General features: G+C 36.7%; 1 protein-coding gene across 1 annotated transcript in view; it reads right to left on the bottom strand.

Moving 5' to 3' along the window:
• The window catches only part of CACNA2D3 (calcium voltage-gated channel auxiliary subunit alpha2delta 3), an 868,261-nt gene that overhangs the window by 310,642 nt on the left and 533,820 nt on the right, over positions 1-23,799 (bottom strand). The window contains exons 14-15 of the mRNA XM_063428162.1: positions 12,322-12,339; positions 3,284-3,355 (exon numbers count right to left, since the gene is read on the bottom strand). Coding sequence (XP_063284232.1) covers positions 3,284-3,355; positions 12,322-12,339 — 90 coding nt within the window. The remainder of the gene's footprint in view (positions 1-3,283; positions 3,356-12,321; positions 12,340-23,799) is intronic.

Here is a 23,799-nt window from a genome sequence, read left to right on the forward strand (position 1 = left end):
GACACTGGGAGACTAGGGGACACTGGCTGGGAGACAGACACTTGGGCACACTGGGAGACATGGGGACACTGGGACATATAGGGACACTAGGCACACTGAGACACTAGGAACACAGACACTGGGAGACATGGGGACACAGAAACATTTGGGGACACTAAGACACTAGGGACACAGATACATGGGAACACAGACACAGGGAGACTAGGGGACACTGGGAGACTTGGGGACACTGGAAGACTAGGGGACACTGGCTGGGAGACAGACACTTGGGGACACTGATAGACATGGGGACAGTTGTGGACATAGACATGGGGACACTAGTCACCTAGTGTCTCAGTGTCCCCATGTGTCTCAGTGTCCACATGTGTCCCTTAGTGTCTCAGTGTCCCTGCTGCCTTTCCCCCCACCCCTCACTTACCCGAGCTGTAGAGCTGCTGTCTGGACTCTCTGTGCTGTGTAGCTGAGATCACTGAGTAGTAGAGAGAGGCAGGGATATGCTGTAACTTCCTATCCCTGCCTCTCTCCACACACAGTGACCCCTACTGGCCAGTGCTGGTATTGCAGAGTAATCTCCATTTATTCTGCGAAAAATACCTGCATTTGTATTGCCGGTATTACTGCAATACCGGCATGGCCAGGCAACCTCAAATACCGGCTGTGCCAGTAAAATACCAGTCAGGTGGCAAACCTAAGAGTAGTGTGTAAAAAAAAAAAAAAAAAAACTTTTTGCAGCTCCATCAGCCCCTATGTTAATCCGGCCCTGCATCTAAGTAATATAGTTGAATATATTGTGGTTGAATAAATAATTAATGTAATATACAAAAAATTTCACCACAAAACTACATGTGGGATGTTTGGAGGAATGATCATTTTAAAGGAAAATCCTTGCACTTGCCGTATTTTACATTTGGAAGCTGGTGACAGGCGGACACGTTCAGCCTAACACCGCAGCCAGTCCTAAGATAGGTAGATAAGCTGATGGGGGTCATCTTTATGCCTTTGGGGTTAAACCAGTCATAAATGGTTTAACCCATCAAGGTAATATGTCATCCAGGAAATTCATGCACCATAACAACTTCACTGAGATGAAATTGTTATTGTGCCCAGAGTGTTTCTTTAAAGGACACGCTACATCCCAAAATCATTTTAACTGACTGAAGTGCTTTATGTGTGAAGAGTTTGTTCTCTTTTTTTTTCATTTTACAAACAGTGCAGATTTCAATAGAAATTGGCATTTAAAAAATAATAATAATAATAATCTGGTTACAGCCTCCTGACTTTCAAGCAGACAACCAGCCCTGTTACTTCCTGGTTTGGTCAGCTCAGTGGAGCTAAACTCAAGAGGCAGGAAATTACTTAGAGCAACTGTTTTGCAAAGACTTTTCATTGAGCTGCATTGGAAAGCCTGTGATTGGACAGCCACAGAAAGTCTGGGCTGGGTTACAGGGGAGGGCTTTTGGAAGCTGTTTTTACATATACCCCCAATAAAAAAAAATGCATACTTAAATGCATGCAGGTTTTCATTGGAGGTATATCTACTAAACAGCAATTTTATTTTTTATTTGGGCACTAGAGAGTTTCCCTTTTTTGTTTGGCTGCACTTGCAACGCTAAATTTAAAATAAATTTTATAAAATATTTAAAAAATCATATATAAAAAAGAAGCTATCAATATATGTTAAAATCTAAAAATATTACAACATATTTTTCATTATATTAAATCATTTTACAGGATAAATCGTCCATGTTACACACCTTTTTAATCAATATTGAGTTATTGATTAGCTTAGCACTTCAGCTGACTTTAAGTCAATAAACGGCGCCTAATACTGATGCCTCCTGAGCTTTAAGTTATCTAGGGTTTCAGAAAGCAAAAGGACCAAGGGGCGTTGCGATGCAGTGCTGGAGCACAGGCTTTGGAGTGGAACCATTCGTGAATAGTTTAACCCCTAAAGGCGAGACAGCACCAGGGACTGGTGACATTATAGCAACTTGATTTTGATTAAGTTACTATACTGCCAAAACTGGTCTTTTAACTATGTGCATTTGGATACATTGTGCTATTTCAAGGTAAGTCACGGGCATAACCTACTGTGATAACAGCTTGTTGTGTTCTTACACTTTTGTATATTTGTATCTCCTTAATGTGCTTTTTTCCTACTACAATACATGTATACATTAGAAAAAGAAGCATAAGCTTTGGTTATAGCTCAATTAATATTTGCAGATTCTTTAATGTTTATTTTTTCTAGATATTTTCCAGGCTAAACCCTAAATAAATGACTCCATACCTACTCAAAATGCAACACACTTGCAATATCGTACTTAGACTCGTTTGATTTTACTCCTACTGCCTTATTTACATAATATTAAATAAAACAAATGAAATATAATTAAGCAACAAATAATTGCAACAATAATTTATTTTCTCAGCAGAGCTAAAACAAGTTTCCGTCAATTAGAACATTAATTAGAACATCAAAATATTTGTCGTTTTTTTTTTTTATAAATGCTGCTATTTGCTATGAACTATATTAAAGGGACACTCTAGGCACCATAACTTCTACAGCTTGTCTTCTGACAGTAATCTGTCAAATAATGTATGAATGCTTTGACACTTACCATGGGTCTTCCATTCCGAGTTGGTCTGATAAGGTGGAGTTTGATATTTTCACATACCAACTCAGATTTAACCAGTATGCTTTGGTTGATTGCTCCTAGATAATTAATATTGTTTAAACCTGGTATGAATTAGTATGATAGTGGGAAATATATAGTTCTGTTTTATCAGACCAACAGGCACCCAACACAGCGATGCAAGTGTCAAACCATGTACAAAAGTTTGGCAATTTACCAGTGGACGGCTCACAATTACTCCTGGCTTCATAAATGTGTTGTCGTGATTTTGCTGCCTACGGTGTCCCTTTAATTTTTTACATTTTTTTTTAACTGTTTGCATACTTTGCTGAAAACTATACAAAGGCTTATGAGAAATTTCATGTGCAGCCATTTTGATTTCGCGCAAGCCAACATTTAATTAATGAAAGGTCTAAACCAGGCCTGTCCAACCTGCGACCCCGAGATGTTGCTGAACTACAACTCCCATGATTCTTTCAAGTAAACAGGTAGCCAGGGAATCAAGGGAGTTGTAGTTCAGCAACATCTGGGGGGGCGGCAGGTTGGACAGCCCTGGTCTAAACCTTACGGTCATCAGCAAGGCGCATAAAGAGTGTGTAAGTAACATGCAGAACAAAATATAGAATTATCAAAGCAACATTACTTACAGTTTCATTCTCTTTACTAAATACTGGCATAGCAACCGTCGTCATCAAAACCAAACCCTGATCATCGGCAAGCTGAACACAGACAAAAATAAACCAGAAAAAGAAAAAAGAAATCAAACAAATTAAGGGTTAACATTTACAATAGTTCATTCACATCAATAAAGTATCAGAGAATCAAAAATCAAGATTGAAGGTGTCCAAGTTTAACTGATGTTTTTGTGCAATAAAGACACACGTACACAAACTGGTCACAAGGTAACACAAGTGATGGGATTTTACATTAAACACCAAACAAATTCCAAGGGTTAACTCATAACTCTTATACATTGGAAGGAATTACTTTTTTTTTTGTTTTTCTTAAGCTGCTGAACACCGATTAAATATATTATTAAAAAAAGATTTTGAATAAGCCTATGTTTGTACAATGTATATTTCAGAACATCCGGGTAAACCTCTTATGTGCTTTGGAATGTAGTCAAATGGATGCTTTGAAGTCAGGTCACAGTATAATAGTATTTAAGACTTTGGCCTGAATTTGCCTGGACAATGGCATTGAATTAAGCATTTTGGGGCTATGCATCAAATAACTGCAATGAATACAAAGGTATTCTGCATGTCATTATGTGCACTGAATGTCGTGTTTGAGTATGTGTTTGCAAAACGTAATATTATCAAATGCGGATATACGGCAGTTTCTAATTACCAAAAGATAGCAATACTTGGATCATGGCTGGCTACATTTGTACAAAGGTAGTTAGACATCACAGGGTATGATATTACACAAGGTGGTTTCACAGTTCTCTCATGCTCTTTTTCACCACAAAAAACAAACAAACAGGCTTAAATATAGTGGACAGAGGGAGAGGGGGTGGAGTTACTGCAAAAATAGCCCAATTTTAACCCTAATCTGCAAACTCCACTCCCTGTATGCTGCAAGAACTAGAATACAATATTAATCGAAGAATACAGTTTCATAATAATGTTTAATACCGTGCTGTAAACCAGCACACCACAATTCTCTCTAAACTAGTGCCTGCGGGTTATTGTCCCTTCTTCTCCCTTACCAGCCCTCCCCCGCTAGCCGAGGAAGAATGAACTGAAACTGAAAAAGGAGGACAAAATTCAAAGGTACTTCTTGATAAGTAGGAATGCTGTCTCTTTTTTTTTATTATTTCACTTGGAACTTAGAAGTGGAGCTGATCTCTAGTGGAGGGGAAATTCGTTAAACCGTGTTGCCAATAAGGTTTTTTTTTTTTTCTGAAAAAAAACCATGGTCCAGGCACTCCAAATCTAACAAAGATCAGATTTATTAAAACAAGAAGTGCAACGTTTCAGCTTACACATAGGTCTTCGATAAAGGCCTCTGTGTAGGCCAAAATGTTGCACTTCATGGTTCCATAAAGCTGCTTTTTTTGTTAAATATGGAGTGCCTGGACCATTTTTGTTTTTCAATTCATGATACTGGGGTTTGCTAGCCCTAGGTTTGTAACACCAAGATTCTAACTTGCAAAAGAGATTGCACTTCATGTTTCAATAAAGCAGCTTTATGTTACATCTGGAGTGGTTGGACCATTTTTTGTTTTTCAATTCATGAAACAGTAGGTCTGGAGCATCTAGATTCTAATGTCAGAGTGCTGTATCCTTTCCCGTTAGAACTACCATACTTGTTTTTTTAAACTGAGAAAATACGGATTTTTTTTACAACAATGATCTCATTAGAGTGTATTTTTGGATGGCACATGTGAGTTCAGCCCTAAAGTTAGGATACATTGATGTTAAAATACTATCAGGAAATATACTCTGCCAACCTTGCCCTCATTGAATTGACTGTAATGCATTGAAATAGCTTTACTGGGCTTCAAAATTAAGGATTCGGATGTGTTAGATGTGTACACTTAATATTGTTGGGAATCTAGTCTTGGAATCGTCTTACAGTATCTCATAAAATAATAAAATTCTGCCTAGACGACACCATGGGGGGGATTTATCAAAGTGATCCGATCAAAACAAGTGGTCTGCAGTACTAAACGTGGGACAATCACTTGGAAACCAGACGGCCCACTGTTCTTTATCTCCTCTCACACACTTGTACTACGTTTTAGAACAGAACATTTTGATATATTTTCTACATGTTTTCTGTGTAATTTGGTTTTCAAGGAGGGATATTTATGTAAGGTTCTCTTCTAAAAAGTGATGCGGAAAATGCTTCACTTTTAGTACTTTGCACACTTTGATAAATCTCCCTCAATGTGTCTAATGACCACAAAATATTAATCACTTCAACAAACAACACACAAAGTGGACAAAGATGAAACAAAACATTTGTCACATTATCAAGAAAGACATTAGGAAGACAACAGATAAAAAGAAGCAGTAACTGCTATGCAAGAAGTTTAAATAACTTTGCTCCAATTATTTTTAATTACTAAATAAGTACTCTCCTTATTATCTGAACTTGCTTCTTGTTATGCAAGTGTCTGCACCATATTATGCATCATAATAAGAAATGTCAACTATTGGGATAATGATCATGCAAATAATCTCAGCCCAAAAGTACGATTATTGGTTAGCTCTAACGAGGCAAATTAAAGTTATTTTACTACATTTCTTTTTATTTAACTCATGTCTAGATTTATTAATTTAAAAACTGAGAACTGGAGAAAAATGTCTCTGTTGTTGAGCTTAATATCCCATAATTCATTGTCAGTCGATGGCTATTTCAGCTACCGAGAGAATCATGTCAAACTGCATCACCCACTGGGAAGCAGAGAATTATGGGACTTCTCGAACAACAGTTGATTGGTTAACATCAAACACCTTTGGTATAGTGTTAAATAATGCAACACCATCTACCGAGACAGGTACATAGCATTATACTTTTGATCAGTGGTTGACCGACACTGGAATATACCTGATCATAAACAAAATAGATCTGTGTATTGCTCTCCTAACATACCATATATTCCCTTCACATTATTATCTTATATCTTATATACCCAGTATATTTAATGAGACACACATATATAAGTACTTTTTAACTTTGTATTTAATTTAATTAGAACAAATGGTTTCCTCCTTCTAAACATTTACATAATAGGACTTGTAACGGAACTATTTATAAACTGGAATTCTTGCGCATGTATACAACCTAAATGTTGTGGAAAGTACTACGAAGATTTGAAAGTGGAGCAATCACCACGGAAACCAGTGGAATCAGCCATCCCATTCCATTGGTGATTACTCAATTTTTACAACTCTGCACCTCTTTTCAGAGCACAGCACTTTAAATACTTTCACCCATAATGATTCATATATATTTTTTGTAGCAACAAATTTGAAACAACTCATTTTTTGTTTCTTACTTGTACTTTGGGTGATTGTGATTATATCACGCTACGAAAGCTAGCATTTAATAAAATATACAAAAGGAATTAAGGATTTTCAATTGGCACAAGAAGACTTTGATTAAATATCTTATGTACTTTTATTTGACAAAATATATGAAATATGGGATGGGTGGACGTGCACTGAGGAGGCCTTGCCAGCAATGAGACTCACATCACTGTAGATGCCCACAATGGGAGGACCACTTAAGGGGCATTATTGGCCAGCCCAAAACCTGAAGTGCTCCATGCAGGGTCCTAGTGCCGCTCACAGCACAAGCACTTCTAATGATGCGCATACGCTGTGCTTCTTGAGGTGCTTGATATATCTGATTTCTTATCATACATATGATAAAAAAAATCAGATATATCAGGCCCCTCAAGACATATATATATATATACATTCTGTTAGTCCAATAAAAAAGGTATTACAAGATACACATTTTATCTGTTTTTTACATCTATATATACATATATATATATATATTAGGTTTATATATTTTTTTTTCTAAAATAGTTATATTATATACAATATAATATTCAATATTGTATATAATATTATTTAAAATATAACATAATATATTATTAAATAACTTCTAGATACAATCGCTTATTTTCTCTGCAAATCAGCATGGAGTAACACAATTCTGATAAAGGGTGTCTATCCCCCAGAGCTGATTAAAAACTAGAACACAAATAACATATAACCATGTTCTGTTTAGAACAAGTTCTGTTTTCGCATCAAACAATATGATATATTGAATAAATAGGCGGATACAAAAATGTATAAACGACAATGTGCAACACAGAAAATAATATATTTTCTGTTCTGAGGACATTATTAATTAAAGTTCTAGACTATTAAAAATGCACATTAAACAATGATATTATGAAGCATATTTGTAGGATTGTACTTTAAATCATTATTTTTCTATTTTTATGTGCAACATGTTATTTTATTTTTTTACCTATATAAAGTATTACTTTTTATTTGCTGTAAATAGATTTAATCAAAATATAAATTCACGTTGAAACATTATTTTGTCAGTTTAATCAATGTTAAGTATGCAGCCAAGATTTGACAACATGAATGAGAATCAAGTCGAAATACTAAAAAACTATTTGTTTTCCCCAGATACTTCTGTCAGTTTAGTATTTTAAAACCAAACGTGAATATATCTGTGCCTGGCTCTTTGGCTTCGAAAAGCAGGTATTAATACGTTTAGTTTTCAGTCCGCAGTGACAGAAAACTCAGGAATTTTAATTGCCACCTTTTGAAGTACAGAAGGTACAAAATTAAAATGTTCTGGCATTTAAATGGTTAACAGGTAAACAGAGCAAAGGGTGATCTCTGATGTTCTAAAACTGCTGAAATATGGTAGCATTGCAGAAAAAGAGGGTAAAAACTCTACTTACACATGTTAAACGATAACACAGGAAAAGAGATTTGAAAAAGGATAAGCCGTCAGCACATACATAGACACAAATAATGACAAATCATTTTCTTTCACATTATTCATAAACAAGATCCCTTTTCATGAATTAGTTGTCCATTAAGGTATATTTGTGGGATAACAATATGTTTATTTTTATTTACATATTTAAAGTGTAAAGTTCAGTTATTCTGTTCGGTGTATATTTAGAAACTACTGATATGGGTAATGCATAGATACTCCAGAAAAAGTGTAACGCGAAATGAGTAGGGTATGAAGAAAAAAAAACACGGGATAGCGCGCCATGTGGTTAAAATAGCTCTTCTATTTAACACAAAAAAGATACTGGTTTGCCCATTTTAATTTCAGTTTGTGATTTCATCTACTTTGCTGTAAATTATGGTTGTTGCACCTCCATTGTCGTCATTGTATGTGTAGCGATTATCTGGTTCATAAAACTAGATGAAACTATAAAGTTCACTGTGAAAAGGCATCTTGCTTATTTTACGCATATATGTCATTATTCTATCCAGGGATGATGGGCTGGCATATTTTAGCACAGAAAGCTACGTGAAATGGGTCCTAGACACATACAGTCTGTTCCAACTATTCCAACACATACAGACTATTAAACACAATATGTAAATGAAAAGTACTCTGTAGTGGTCATGGAGCCAGGAGTGAACTGGCCATTCCAATGGTCATTCGCTAAGAGTGTCAGCTGAATGCATTAAGCCAATGTTTTAAAATGTTACAATTGAACACAGTAATCTTTAATCCATGCTCTAAAAGTGTGCACGCCTAACTCATAATTCATCCTTAAACAATGTAGATGCATTTGCAAATACATGAACATGTATTTTACTGATACCTGACTAGAAGCCTAACTAAAGCCTTAAAATACTGAGTTATGTAAAGTTTTAGTTTTTTTGCTTGATGTTTTTTTTTGGGGGGAGGGTTATACCACCAACAAACACGTACAAGATAATACAAGATAATACATGGACAAGACAATCAATGAGAACAGGTCACAGACGAAACAGCAGCATACGTTTATAGTCTATCAATCAATTGCAATTGCAGACTATTAGTCTCCTCTAACAAGTCACGTTAGATCTCATTCTCCAAAAAAAGACTGTGAGCTCTTCAGGCTGGAAATTGATAGACTTGACAAATTGCTACTTTCATCATTTCATAAAGTCACTGTTAAATAATATAAGTATAGTAAAGGAATGTACATGAAATAGTCGTTGTCATAGCAGATCAAAGTAAGGTAACTCACACATCAAAACTGTTAGAAAAGTAGACAGAGGAAACACATATTTGAGGAATACATACAAATTCCGCTATAATCATTGCATGTCTGGGCACCGAGTGACAGAATTCCCTTTTTAATAACTTCTTAACTAAGTCAATCAGGAAGATGCCCCATTTCTAAATGGTACATGTCAATTCACTATTGAAACACAGAGGGGCTAAAGTTGCAATGTTTGTATGCTCTGCATATCTGTGTAAAAATACAATTATTTTTATTAATCAAACAGGTCACAATAGACACAATTTAAGACAAAAATAAAAGTAGGCATAAACCTATAGAAAATATTTTGTATCTCAAGCAACTAGCTTCTTGGTTTGAGCAGTTGTCATGTAATATTTTATTGAGAGGAAACACATCGGTGAAGCATGTTCCATTGAGGGGTCTTGAGACTTTGTATTAGGTAAATGGCATATTACATGATTTTTAATTTAATTTACATTGTATTTTAATTTCATTTAATTGTTGAAATATTTGAGACCAGGGTTGGGTCTTGGGGTTTAACCACAGGGCAACACATGGCTCGACCTGCCCCAAAACAGTTGTTTTACGGGTAGCAGCTGTCCTAACTGGTATTACATTCCAGAAGAGACAATCGGGGGATTCACTAGAGCAGGGATAGGCAATCCATATGTTTTGGACTACATTTGCCATGATGCTTTGCCAGCATTATGACTGTAAGAGCATTATGGGAGGACATGTAGTCCACAACATCTGGAGTGTTGAAGGTTGCCTACCCTTGCACCACAGTGTGCATTTTCAGGAGTTCAAAGTTAATTAAAAGTGAGTTTTAACAAAATAGTGTAATTGGAAACATTCTATAAGTCAACTATATTTTAAGTTCTGCTATTTAAAATCAGAAACTCACTTTTGATTAACTTTGAATTCCCAATAATTCACACATTACTGAATAGCTCTGTATGTGATTCTGTTTCCCAGAATATCATCAACGGTAGAGAGGTTGGATTAGCGGACTGTTATCTGAATCTATATGTGAATGAAATAAACACAGAATCATACATTGACTACATGTCCTGTTTTTAGTAGACAATAAATATGTTTGCTAAACTAATATTACTAGCTAGAAAACCTTTTTTTTTACACCCCCCTAAAGTGTATCTAGTAAGTATGGGAACACAGAAAAGGCAGAATACACTACATGTATTTTAAAGGAATCCCCTCTTTTTTCACATACCACTGGTATGCCACCTCCGGTACACCTTCCAACAGGTGTAACATTTGTTCATTGTGAAATAATGGACAGTAGCCATGTTTGAGACACTCTACAACTAATGAACACTTTGAATAAATAAACTTGATGACTCCCTCTGTGAAATATAAATACATATACGATTAGAAATTTAAATGTGTGAGTTATTTATTAAGCCTGGAATTGTGAAGAATTGACAAGGAAATGAAAATCTTTGGACAAACTTGTCAAGCTGGGAGCATTCTCTAATTAAAGTATATATCATTGTACTCGTAACTTGGGCTCAATTTAAAAAAAAACCCCATAAAATTCCATCTATATACTTTGCTAGGTGAATTGTTAGCAAATGTACAGTCTGAGAGAAAACTTATTTAAGAACTGGTCCCTCACCTAAGGAGAGTGACTGACAAAGTGAACAGGAGAACCTCCTAGTGGTAGGTCTGTGGTTCATATCCATACTCTTCAAGTCAACATTTTGGCTTTGGCTTTAGGAGTATAGGGACGGAGTGACTGGTGTCATTGAGGCCAGCATGTCGACTTCATTGAGTGGGTGTGGATGGAGCACCGACGGCACAAGAGGTGGGTGTTACAATAGTGTAACTGCTGGACCAGGTGAGGTGAGTTAATATTCATAATTTTCAGTTGAATATATGTTATCTCTATGATAAAAGTCACAGTCATAGTCTTTTGGGGGAGAGGACAGGGAATAGATTTAGTTCACATTAGACAATTGTTACAACTGAAATAAATTAGTTTAAATTTAAAATTACTTTGTCAATTCTCTACAATTATCAGGAAAGTGAATAACCATTTTAATATTGAAATGTGTTTATTAAAGGATTCTTGACAACTACAAAGACCAAGTGGCTTTTAGTGAGCAAACCGTGCTCAGTCTATGATACAGGATTTAAGTATATGTGTGTATTCTAATTTATGACCAATTTCTTAAGCAAATTCAAGTGACATATATGAATTAACAGTGGTGATAATGTATGGGGAGGTACGTGAGGTCACACATGTAATGTCATGGTGTTGTAGAACATAATTTTGTGGCAATACAGACAAATATGGTGTAATACACATGAAGTGAGACAACTATTAATATGTATACATGTAACCAGTTTGCTACATATACATATTTGTGATAGACTGCGGAAACCATGTTACAAGTTTGAGTCTACAGGTGGGAGATTTAATTAACATGTGTCTGAATATGTTTTATTCAGATGAGGCAATAAATAAAATCCTTGTACAGTGGAGACTGGGTTAAATTTTAATTATATCTAAACAGTGCAGCATTCCAAATCCTCCGAGTGCCAAAAGCATGAGTAAGATATTTCCCCCCCACAATTCCTTACTCACCCTTCTGACACCTGTAGGATAAAGCACTTTCTATGACAATCAGATGACTGAGATGGGAAGTCACTTTAAAATTTCAGCACTGTGCAGTGAGACTTAAAAAAAAGGTCCTCTATACTTTACGAATTTTACACTATTGTGTACACTATTAATTTTTTCTATCCAATTGATTACTATTACGATTAAGGTATGTATGTAGAAAAAAAATATCTCATTAAATGGAGAATTGCAAGCATTTACCCTAATTACCACTGTACCAGGGATAGCATTCTACACATGCACAATAATCAAATAATTTAGTCAATGAAGAGTTAACAGAATTGTTGTTGGTTTTTTACCTTTTGAGCCTGAGGGAGCTGAAAAAACAGAAACAACAGAACAAAATTCATTTAGTGTAACTAATCTTTTTTGTTGTATGTTTTAATCTCACCCTATTATCTAAAGTTCATTATTTGTATTAGAAAAGGTAGCCCATTTGTTTCTGCAAAGTGGGCCTTGCGAGGTTGGCTCATCATGATCTCTAGATGTTTATCAGGAATGTCAATATTTAGCGGATAGGGTTTATCAACGTTTTTAACAAGTGGACACGTGGACCAAGTAAGGATAAGAATGAAGTTTTGTCCAAAGGTTCATTAAAAAAAAGATAATGCTTAGTTAGGGTCATGTAGAAATGAACCAACAAAAAGATTTCCTCCTTCCCAGACCATAATAATAATAATATTTGTGAAATGATAAGACACACTACAACATTCCAGGTGACAGTATACCAAGGTCTGGTGTGCAATAAATACATTCACGTTAATATGTCACAGTAACGACCTGTGACGATATGTTATATATTTATATATATATATTATTTTTATTTTTTTACTAATTTATAGTGGCGAGATGTACCCAGCTGTTACAGAGTACAGATGTTGTCACTGGAAGTTCTTAAACATATGGAGTCCTCATTAGACTCATCCTTTCTGCTAAATGGGATCTCTGGATGATGAGTACACTTAGTACTTACCATCCCAATGGAAACAGATTACTAATAATCACAAACAGATAAATGACTCTCCAAAAAGGTAGCAATGATTTTCTGTACGAACAAGGCTCTTGTATTATTTTCCACTCTTACTGGAGTACTGCACTGACACTAGAATCTGCCCCTGAATGTAGTTATGGTCCAGCACGTTTCCAGTCTTGAATCAGTCTTCACAGCTTGCATTTCTGAATTTATTACATTTTTAGGTACATTTCTATCATATCATTAAAACATAAAGCAAAAAAAACAAAAATCGAAGCAAGAGAGTTTTTCTTACATTGTCGAGAAAGTCAGCCAACTTAATATATGGTTTATTTTTTCCAAATGTCAAGTATATTTGCCACATGTTACTAACACGTGGTACTTCTGCCTATCTATGTTTCTTAACGCTAATGGAGAAATTCTTAAAGGGACACTCCAGACGACTAAAGCGCTTTATTTGAGAAGAGTGTGTCCTTTTTACAAAAATGGCAGATTTTTAGTATAATTGGACACCCACAGAATGTCTGGACAGGGTTAAACAATTAAGACTTGCAAAGGCTTTAGACAAAAGATTTTCTACTTTTGCAAGCTTTTTAGATACGTTTTTAGATACACTGCGAATGTCAAAATGTATAATTAAATGCATGCATATTTGTCATTGGGGTATATCTATTAAACAGTTTTAAAAATATATATATTTTGCAGTGGAGTGTCCCTTTAAGGTTAATGTGACGCTTGTCAGTGGGAATGAATAGACTATGTAATGTCTCAGAGTCTCAGGGTGAGCAGGAGTGTGCTCAAGTTGAATGTTGCAATCTATAATCATCATCACAAATATTAACAAATTTATAGGACATATAGATACATTCCCAGAGTAAGTAGACACATTTTCAAAACTTTAGGATAAATTGGCAGATTCTCAGAAAGAATTTATAAATAGTTATGGTTTCATGGTAATTACACATTTGTCAGGGTGAATGGATATATTTCGATGGTAGCTGGGATGATTGTAAAAGTCTTGAAGTGAAAAGATTGATTACAGTGTTGGCTGGTGACGTTTTTAGATGGTGTGACACTCAAATTAGATCCTGCCTGCCTGCCTGCCTTCCTTCGTAAACTTTGCTCCTAACCTGTTGGAGTTTCCTCACTTGATGTGCTAATATCCATATTCTATTACTAAGTATGTTATGTTTTATTTTATTATTATTTTTTTTTAAAATTCTTTATTTGTATATTTTATATAATGAGAATAATACGATACAAAAGTAAAGACAGAGTTCAGAATTGAGGTACACTGTAAAACTGACGACAGATACCATAATACAAACGTAATGATAAACCCTTTGACAGTTGTACTGAATGCGTAAATTGAAGGTCAGGTTCCTTCGGGAAGAGATATTGTTTCCGTCTGTTAGCCCTTTTGACAACCTGCCCTTTGCATGTAGGCTGTCAAACTTGTGGGGTATTGTTATGAGGTTAAGGTTTTGGACATTTTTAGGGGGTCTAGCAGTGGTAGTAGGAGTATATGGTTGTTTAGACTGAGAGGGGATATTTCATTATTTTTTAACAATTTATGACCTTCATGTCCTAGCAGTAACACTCCAGTTAAAGTACATTACATTTCTCAAGACACTTAGCTAACTGAATGGCTGGCTGAGTCTCATAATAAATGTAGTCAACAGAACTGCAGTACTAAAAGTAAGACATTTCTATTTGAGGTCACTCGGAAACAGTTTAGTTATTTTTTTTTATATGCAGAGTATCAGATCAGTCCTACCTGGCTGGGGAACAGTGCTTTCAGTTCCTGCCTGGAGGAGAATGCAATGGAGATGGGTCATCATTGGAGAGAGTGGGGGAGGGACTCAAAGCATAGAGCCAGGGAAGGCTTATCAGAGACTGCAGAGGAGAAAGTGCAGGGATGAATAAAAACATGGAGCTGGGGGAGACCAGTCAGACACTGCCTCTTCACATTTCCCATTGTGCAACAGAAGCACCACAATTAAACAATGCAGTGGGCATGGAGTCCACACTCCCTGGTGCTAGCAGTCCATGACAGCCCAGTAGGCAGGCCTGTCGTTTAGGGCAGCATATTTGATGCCTGAAAATAATTCTTTGGGAACAACATGTGACTGTCAGTCAGCCAATGAGGGTTCTTCACACAACTTCTCATAGGATTTAAGCATATTTGGGGTCTAGCAGCAGTGGCATAATAAGGTGGAGGGATGATAAACTGCAATACTACTAATTAAAAGGATATAAACAGCACGTGTTTGATTAGACACATCTCAAAGGTGTAGGTTGATTCTTAAGGATAGATGAACAGAATCACAGTGAATCGACGGCTTATCAGGATGAATTGACATATTTTGTGGTAATACATTTGCAGATTCATAGAGAAAATGAGCATATTTAAAAATTTCAGTTAGCAGAAGTTCAGCGTGCATAGTCTCAACATAAATAAGCAGGTTCTTAGAAGGATTGCTAAATTCCTATGGGTAGTGGACTAAGGGGTTTTGGGAAAATTCTTCAAGTGAATATGAACATTTTCTGGACCTATCAGTGGAAGGACATAATAACAGGCAAGTGACAGTGGAGACTACCTATGTTTCTGGGTGAATGGAAAAATCTTAAAAATGTCAACATGTTGCACAAAAATATAAAACACTATGCAGAAATATAACCCTTACAGGGTTTTTTTTTTTTTTTTTTTTAACACTACTGAGAATTCTCAGTAATTCCAAGAAAATTCAAATTTTAGACCAAAAATGCTGAACCAGAAGCATAACTGACTTTGAGACTTTTTGACCTTAAATTAAAAGCTTACTTTGAATTCCCAACAATTTTTCACTTCATAAATAACCATGCTAGTGAAATGTATATTGTAAGAAGAAAACAGCAAAATTAATTGAAAAAAAAAAAAATTAAAAACATGTTTTGAAATAAAGGACACTGTCTGAACATAGAGAATCAATTTCCCTGAGCTTACCCATTAAAATTACAGTAAAATGGTACGAATACAAAAAAAGAGAACTAGCAAAACCTAAAAATACATACAAAGATTAAATGTCCACATAGAAAATTATTGCGCTAAAAAATGTAGACAGATTATATGAGTTAAAGGGACACTCCAGGCACCCAGACCACTTCTGCCCATTGGAGTAGTCTGGGTGCCAACTCCCACTACTCTTAACCCTGCAAGTGTAATTATTGCAGTTTTCTATAAACTGCAATAATTACCTTGCAGGGTTAACTCCACCTCTAGTGTCTGTCTACTAGACAGCCACTAGAGGGAACTTCCTGGATTCTAGCAAAGAATTCCTTTGCTAGAGCGTCGCTGGACATCCTCACGCTGTGTGAGGACCTCCAGCGTCGCTCATTTCCCCATAGGAAAGCATTGAAATTATTTTTCAATGCTTTCCTATGGGGAGCGCTAATGCACATGAGCATTAGGTCTCCTCGGCCGGAGGAGACAGAAGGAGGAGCGGTGCGGAGGAGGAGACAGCGACGAGGGACATCGCCGCTGCCTCAGGTAAGTGACTGAAGGGGTTTTCACCCCTTCAGTAACCAGGGATTGTGGGGTGGGAGGGAAAGGGACCCTCCAGTGCCAGGAAAACAGATTGTTTTCCTGGCACTGGAGATTCCCTTTAAGAGAAAAAATAAATCTTCTTTAATAAAATACAAAAAAATATATAAAAAATATTGGAAAAATGCAAAAACTAAATATTGTCAGGCAGTAAAAATATAGTGGGAAAAAAAAAAATTACGGACCTGGAGGACACACCTGGCAATATATTTTCTTTGCATTTTTTCAACATTTTGTACTCTAATAAAGAAGATAATTTGTGTCTTTTAACCACTGCAATGTTGTCTCCATTTTTGAAAGGATCTTCTATGTGAAAACTTCATTCTATGAAGGTTTTTTTCCAGTACAATGCACTGTGGAACCTATTCCTATTAATTTGCTCATAAAGTGTTTCCAAGCGATATTGAATTTGCTGTTGTAGCAGTGGACAATTTGCTGTTTTCCATATCGTACAAAAGGTATTTAGAAATATAGAAGACAATGGAATCCATGAATATTGCAGAGTTCCAATGAATGAAGAAAGTTTTGTTGGGCACTTTTGCTTTGCAGTTCTTGTGAGTGGCCAGTTGGCTTTATGTCCAAATTTCTATTCCTCATGTAACTTGCCCCTGCTATTTGCAATCCTAGTCTCCCCACTAAAAAAATGCCTCTCTTTTGTGCACTGAAATATCCGTAGCTTGCTCCATAAACTGGATGCACTACAAGCCTGGTGTTCCCATTACAAACCAAAAATCATGGTGTTCTCTGAATAATGGTTAACAACTAAAATACCAGACTCTGTCAATGCAATACAGGGATAGTCAAGTTTTAGAAATGACAGAGCAAAGAGAGGAGGTGGCATTGTTATTTATGTTGACAAATCCATAAAATGTACTACTTTTATAAACTATAACTCCCCTTCTGCCTTTGATTTCCTTTCTGGCACAATTGAGATCCCTTTCAGTAACATTATCATTGTTGCTGGAATCTACCGCGCACTTAGGTCTCCGGTGCACTCCCTTTTTGACTTAGCCCAGCTCCTTAGTGAAACTGTAGCTCCAAACCAAAAGAGTGAACTGTTGGTTTTTAGAGATTTTAATATTGATTGGCTGAATCCTAAAAACAATAAATCACGCTGTTTAAGACTTTGCAGCTAACACAATTCATTTCCTCCCCAATTCACATTAATATTAAAAGCCAGAACCATACCTTGCTCGAATGGATTCTCTCCAGCTGTCCTGACAGAATCCAGTAGGCAGGCATTCTCCCTAACAGTTTCACTGACCACTGTCTAGTCAACTGCATACGCAAAATAAAGGCCACTAAATCCCCTCCCAAGATTATAATAACCAGGTCTTTCAATAAATTTAATCTTGAATCCTTTTTAAATAATCTCAAGGACATACCATGGCACAGATTAGGTCTAATACCAGATCTAGACTCTGCAATTGCATTTTTTCAGTCTGAGCTCTTGCTTGTCTGGAACTTGCGTGCCCATCTGTGTAAAGTGCGACTAAAAGGGACACACCTGCCCTGGGTTACAGATGACCTCATTCAAATGTACCAGTTTAGAGATTCACTGTGGTCAAAGTTCAAGCGTACTGGCTCCATGAATGGCACTAGAATTAGATCCTGCCTGCCTTCGTAAACTTAGCGCTGATCCCCCAAATTATAGGGAAGTTTTTCCTCTGGCAGCCGCCATCAGCAGGTTCTTATCTTGTAGCAATTGGAAGCGGACCAGGTGGTTTGCCTGAGCGGTCGTCGGTTCTGTCATTGCCTTCGGCAGTCTGAACAGACCATCCAGTCTTACTGCTTTGGCCTGGTTAGGTGGTAATAGTTCGTGGAACAGGCATTGAACAAAGTGAGGCAGGTCTGTTAGGCCTAAGGAATCTAGAATACCGTGGATCTTTAGGTTGTATTACCTTCTTTGATCTTCAAAGGCATCCATTCTTGTCGTTGGTGGCCAGTTGTTGCTGCATATCATCCAGTTTGAGCTCTATGGCGGTAATCCTGGATTCATGCGTGCTCGAGGTGGTCTCTAGTGAGGTGATCCGAGAGGCGGTGCCTGTAATTGCATCCTAAATGCCTGTGATGTCTGCCACGATGTTAGCCCGGAGCTCCGCTAGACTGCTCTGCAGCTGGACAGCGGTAACTGTTTCTCCCTTTTTTTGCCTGTTGAGGTTTGGGTTTAGTAGATGGCTTGCCCCTTCCACCAGGTCGAATGCCAAACTCTCAGAGGAGTAGGACGATCCGTCCTCGCTCAGCGCCATTTTGTCCCACAGAGGCCTTTGTGAACCCTGCAGCAGCTCACTGATATCATGGCAGGTAGGGCCTTTGTCTGCCTTGTGTGAGGTTTTTTTCAGCTGGGTTTATGCCCAATTACCACTCCAAAATCGCTGCTTTCCTTTCATAAAGCAGAGTACTAGAAGCAACATGTCTGCTCTGTTCGGCTGCTAGCTTTGCCCCCCCCCCCCCCCCCATTATTATTAATTTTTAAAGCTGGAGCAACCAGAAAAATCCATTAGGTTCCATAGTTATTAAACCATTTTGAAAAATATCTTGTACAAAACCCCAGAAACTCTTGAAAACCCTAGCTACAATCTGCTAGTCTTTTTATCATAGGTGAATGTTGAGAACTGAAACAGTTAGTAAATTACTCTTTGTATAGTACATCTTCAATCATTAAGCTGGGTCAGTAGAGTCCAGAAGTAAGATGTCAACAGTGTTAGTCCCCGATTGTGCAGTTCATAGAGAACACGGTAGCTGATGTGCTCAATATAAGTGAGCTCACCTTCTCATAGCATTGCATACAGATCCACAGGGATTGTGGACCTTACTAGTATTAAGGTATCAGAGCCAGTGGTATTAAATGACCCTCATTTCAAGGAGATTGCCTTGCAGGAACTCAATTGGCCCCTCACTGCTCGAGAAAGACTTCTAAAGCACCTCATTATATTTCAGTTACAGTCTGTAAATTTCAGCTTCCGAAGATAATGCAGGCAGTGCATGCAAGGATTCTAGCAAGAGTCTGCTATGGGCTGTTTAAAAAAATGTGTTAAAAAAATATTGTATGTTAGTGTGTAAATTTTAAGTGTATATTAGTTTAGCCAACCAAACAAGGGGCTACAAAATTACTGAGCACACCTTAATACATAGAAAAATACATAAATATAACTTCTCTTAAGACTTATAGAGTGGTCTACAGAAACAGAAACTGAGCAGGGAGCAGAAAAATGTCAAGAGACCTAAGTAAAGAGGTTGTATATCGTGAGCTGTCTTAACCTCATAAGCCTTTATAGGCACAAATACTACTAAAGAGTTTTGTGCCTATATATAGCCAGAGAATAAATAGTTATAGGTATCAGGACTAAAAGTGGGGTAGGCAGCAGTAAGTCATTGTTACAGTCAATAACAACTATAATTTGAACAATAATGTTCAATAGCTACAGATCATTTTATGATTCGCTGCATAGCAATGTTGTAAATAAAGCTGTGACAGTTGAACTTTCCAAACCATAATTCTATTTTTGAATGGATTACCTACCGAAGAGAACGATTCACAGATTATTTACTACTACAATGATCTTATAGTTTTAAAAAGTGTACCACTTTATTAAGGAAACTAATTTCTATTGTATAAGTCTAATGCAATTCTGCATGTTTTCCCCTCCAGCAATACCTAATCGGGTAAAGGATGGCTCTGTTTTCAAATATAAAAAAAAAAAAAATGCACAGGTCTACATCCAAAATGTTAACAGCCAAATCTTCCTCTTTGACACTTATTTAGCAATCAAGATGATGGTGTCAGAAAAATGTCTTGAGGTATCCTGTTGGAATGTAATCAAACTGACACAATGAATGACAAATTCCACAAAAGAGGATGATATAGAAGTAATCTCTTCAAGGAATCCATCCTTTTTAATATGTTGCCTTACTTTTCACATCACACAAGTTTTTACTTTAAGGCAGTTTTTATTTATGTATCCACGGGAGACAGAAATCAAGGCCGTAATAGTCCACTGGGCAAACTAGACCACTCTACAAGCAACAAGAACTTAATCGCAATGAGATATGTCCCCCCATTCCTATATCTACAAACCATAACACAACCAATGTAACCACAAAATTATGTCCTCGTTTACGTCTGCTTTTAACAGATTTGCTATTATAGCATCCCTTTCAACCATAACAATTTTGCCTGTCTACATTTCAACAAATGGCTTGTTCACATAGTACATTGTTGGCAAATAGAGAGCAATGCATTTCACCATCATGGGCCAGATTAGTAACCCACAAACCATTAATTTGAAATTCAAATTGATCTGTCATAAGAAATTCCCATTACCTCCTCCAAATGGCTATACTTTCTGTTTTGTGTTACACTTTTTTAAATTAAAAAAAAGAAATATTCACACTTAATCTAAGCATTATTAAACAAATCAAACGTTATATTTCTGCCTAGGTATATAGTGGAATGTTTTAAATGGATCAACAAAACAAATTCTGATTGACTGCAGTAAATCACATACATGCATCGCTGGAACCTTCTTAATGTCATGAATTTAACTATTGCATTGTAATTTCAAGATGGCTGCCTCCACACATTTTCAGACAGTGATAATGTGGTAAATATGTGGTTAGCTGAAAATATGACAAGTTATAAGGCTGTAATTGATTGATGTAAAGACTATTTCACATATATGCATTGTTACGGGATATCTCGAAAGTTTTAGAAAATCAATAATAAAATAATAAGATGGAACCAGGAAATGTACGTTACACCAGTTTCCAATAACATTTTGGTTTTTCAATGTGATTATTACTCAATTTAACTGTACACATTTGATGCTGTAAATTGAATCTTCGACTCTGAGATACTGAAACTGGTGCATTATCAAACTGAGCTATCTCACCTACTCAACAATTAGAAAATAGGTGACATTGACTGTGATTATTTCACTTTCATGCAATAGAGTATTGCATGAAAGCTATGACATTGTATAATTTGGATAATACGCCATCTGTTGTCTGGGATTGGCGAATTACTTTATTTTAACAAAACCAAATCACTTACTATATCTTGGACAAGTCACTCTCTTCTAGGCTAGATTTGAGAAGAACCACTGCTATAAAGTGTTCCTGTAGTGAACTGCTATTGTGATGTGTTAACTAAACACTTAATTATATTCATCCTTGGGCAGCAAGAGATCATGGGTTGCCAAATACAGTCCATCACACTATACTTAATGGGAAACTAACAATTACTGTATGTCTGCAGAGATCTGTGTCCTAAGACGTTCTTGGTTAAAAAAATCAACAACAGAGAACATCTAATTTGTCCTATAACTTTGGCTCAGCTCCAACGTCCAAATATGTGGCTGTTTGTCAAAGGAATCGTTTTGGATGCTGTTGTTAACAAGTGCCACGTGGACTGCCCTGTTGTTATCAAAGACTATATTAGACACATTTAGATTTTGGAACAAAACGACTGTTGAAAACACTATTACAGCAGTAGCAAATCTATAAGACAGGACAATATTTGAGAGAGGCTAATCTAAGATAATTGACTCATGCATCTGATAAACATTGCTAAGCAACTTTCAGAACAGGCAGCAGAATGACAGAAATTGAGGAATTAGCAGACATTGACTGTGGAAGTCAATTTGAAGTTAATTACAATTTCTGTTGACCTCGCAACAAAATTTTATTTAACCAATCTAGACTTACAATCATGGGAAACAGAAAGTACACCCTCTTTGAATTCTAATTTTCCCACAAGGCTTCTCCATTTTGGTTTTAGGTTTGTTAAATAAATTATGACACGGTATAAATTGTTGTTCATCTGAGGTTGTATTTACCTATTTTTAAGACCTGCTAAGGAACAGATGATTGTTATTATGTCTTGATATGTAAAATGATAGAATTCAATAAGAGTGTACTTTAGTTTTCCCATGACTGTATGTGACACAACAAGACTTCTGCTCAGATAAATTATATCCCACCTTGATCAAGACAATGTTTCACAAAATACAAATCAGCCACAACTTTAATACTATGCAGATACAATATTTTCCTGTGCATTGCCTGCTTCTTATGCATTTTCTTTACTTTTATTTGGTAACTAATACTTTAATACTTTAATACTTTAATACTTTAATAAATAGCACTGATATCTAATTATCTAATATCTAATCTTTAAAGGATCACTGACACTACAGTGCCCTACGGGTGCCCCCACCCTCAGGGTCCCCCTTCCTTGGCGCTAAAGGGATTAAAAGCCACTTACCTTAATCCAGCACCGTGCTCCCTCGGCTCTGGTGACCTCTCCTTTCCCGCCGACGTCAGTTCCCCCGTCTGACGTCAGCGGAGCCGAATGCGCATGCGCGGTAAGTGCCGTGCGCGCATTTAAAGTGTCCATAGGAAAGCATTTCTTAATGCTTTCCTATGGATGCTCTGTGCAATGGGGGCATAATATGCCTCCAGCGTCGCAGATGCGCCTCAAGTGGCTGTCAGGAAGACAGCCACTAGAGGCTGGCTTAACCCCAAATGTAAACATAGCAGTTTCTCTGAAACTGCTATGTTTGCATCTGAAGGGTTAAAACCTGAGGGACCTGTCACCCAGACCACTTCATTGAGCTGAAGTGGTCTGGGTGACCATAGTGTCCCTTTAACCCCTTAAGGACCAAACTTCTCGAATAAAAGGGAATTGTGACATGTCATACATGTCATGTGTCCTTAAGGGGTTAAAGTAGTTTATTAAATGTTTGGGAATGTATTCCAATCCTCACATTACCTTTCTATGTGTTCTACCTCCCACAACCTTAAATAACGGTAACTTGTACAGGCAACAGAATCATTTGTTTTAATTTTCTCTCCCCTCGATGTGCCATTTAAGCCTTCATCCCCACCAATCAGTATTCTTACTGTATCTGAAAAATAACGTAGCACCACTGCCCTTTCTGTCCCCATAGTTTTTCCCATTTTTCCTCTGCAGTCTCCTTCTTTTCAGTTTTTTTCCTCTCTAGGCCAATGCCTTGTTCATTATTTAAATTAACACCCATTCTACTTGTGCAATTGTATGCAGACATTTAATGCATACACACATCTCAGTCCTTCTCACACATGTATAAATGCTTATTTTATATAGGCATATATGTGCCAGATACACATTATCTTGCAAAACATTATTGACTTTGTTGTTATAAGGAAATTACCCAATATATAAAATAGGCATCGAATTTA

Source organism: Pelobates fuscus, chromosome 7, assembly GCF_036172605.1.
Source record: "Pelobates fuscus isolate aPelFus1 chromosome 7, aPelFus1.pri, whole genome shotgun sequence".
NCBI classification, from domain to species: Eukaryota; Metazoa; Chordata; class Amphibia; order Anura; family Pelobatidae; genus Pelobates; species Pelobates fuscus.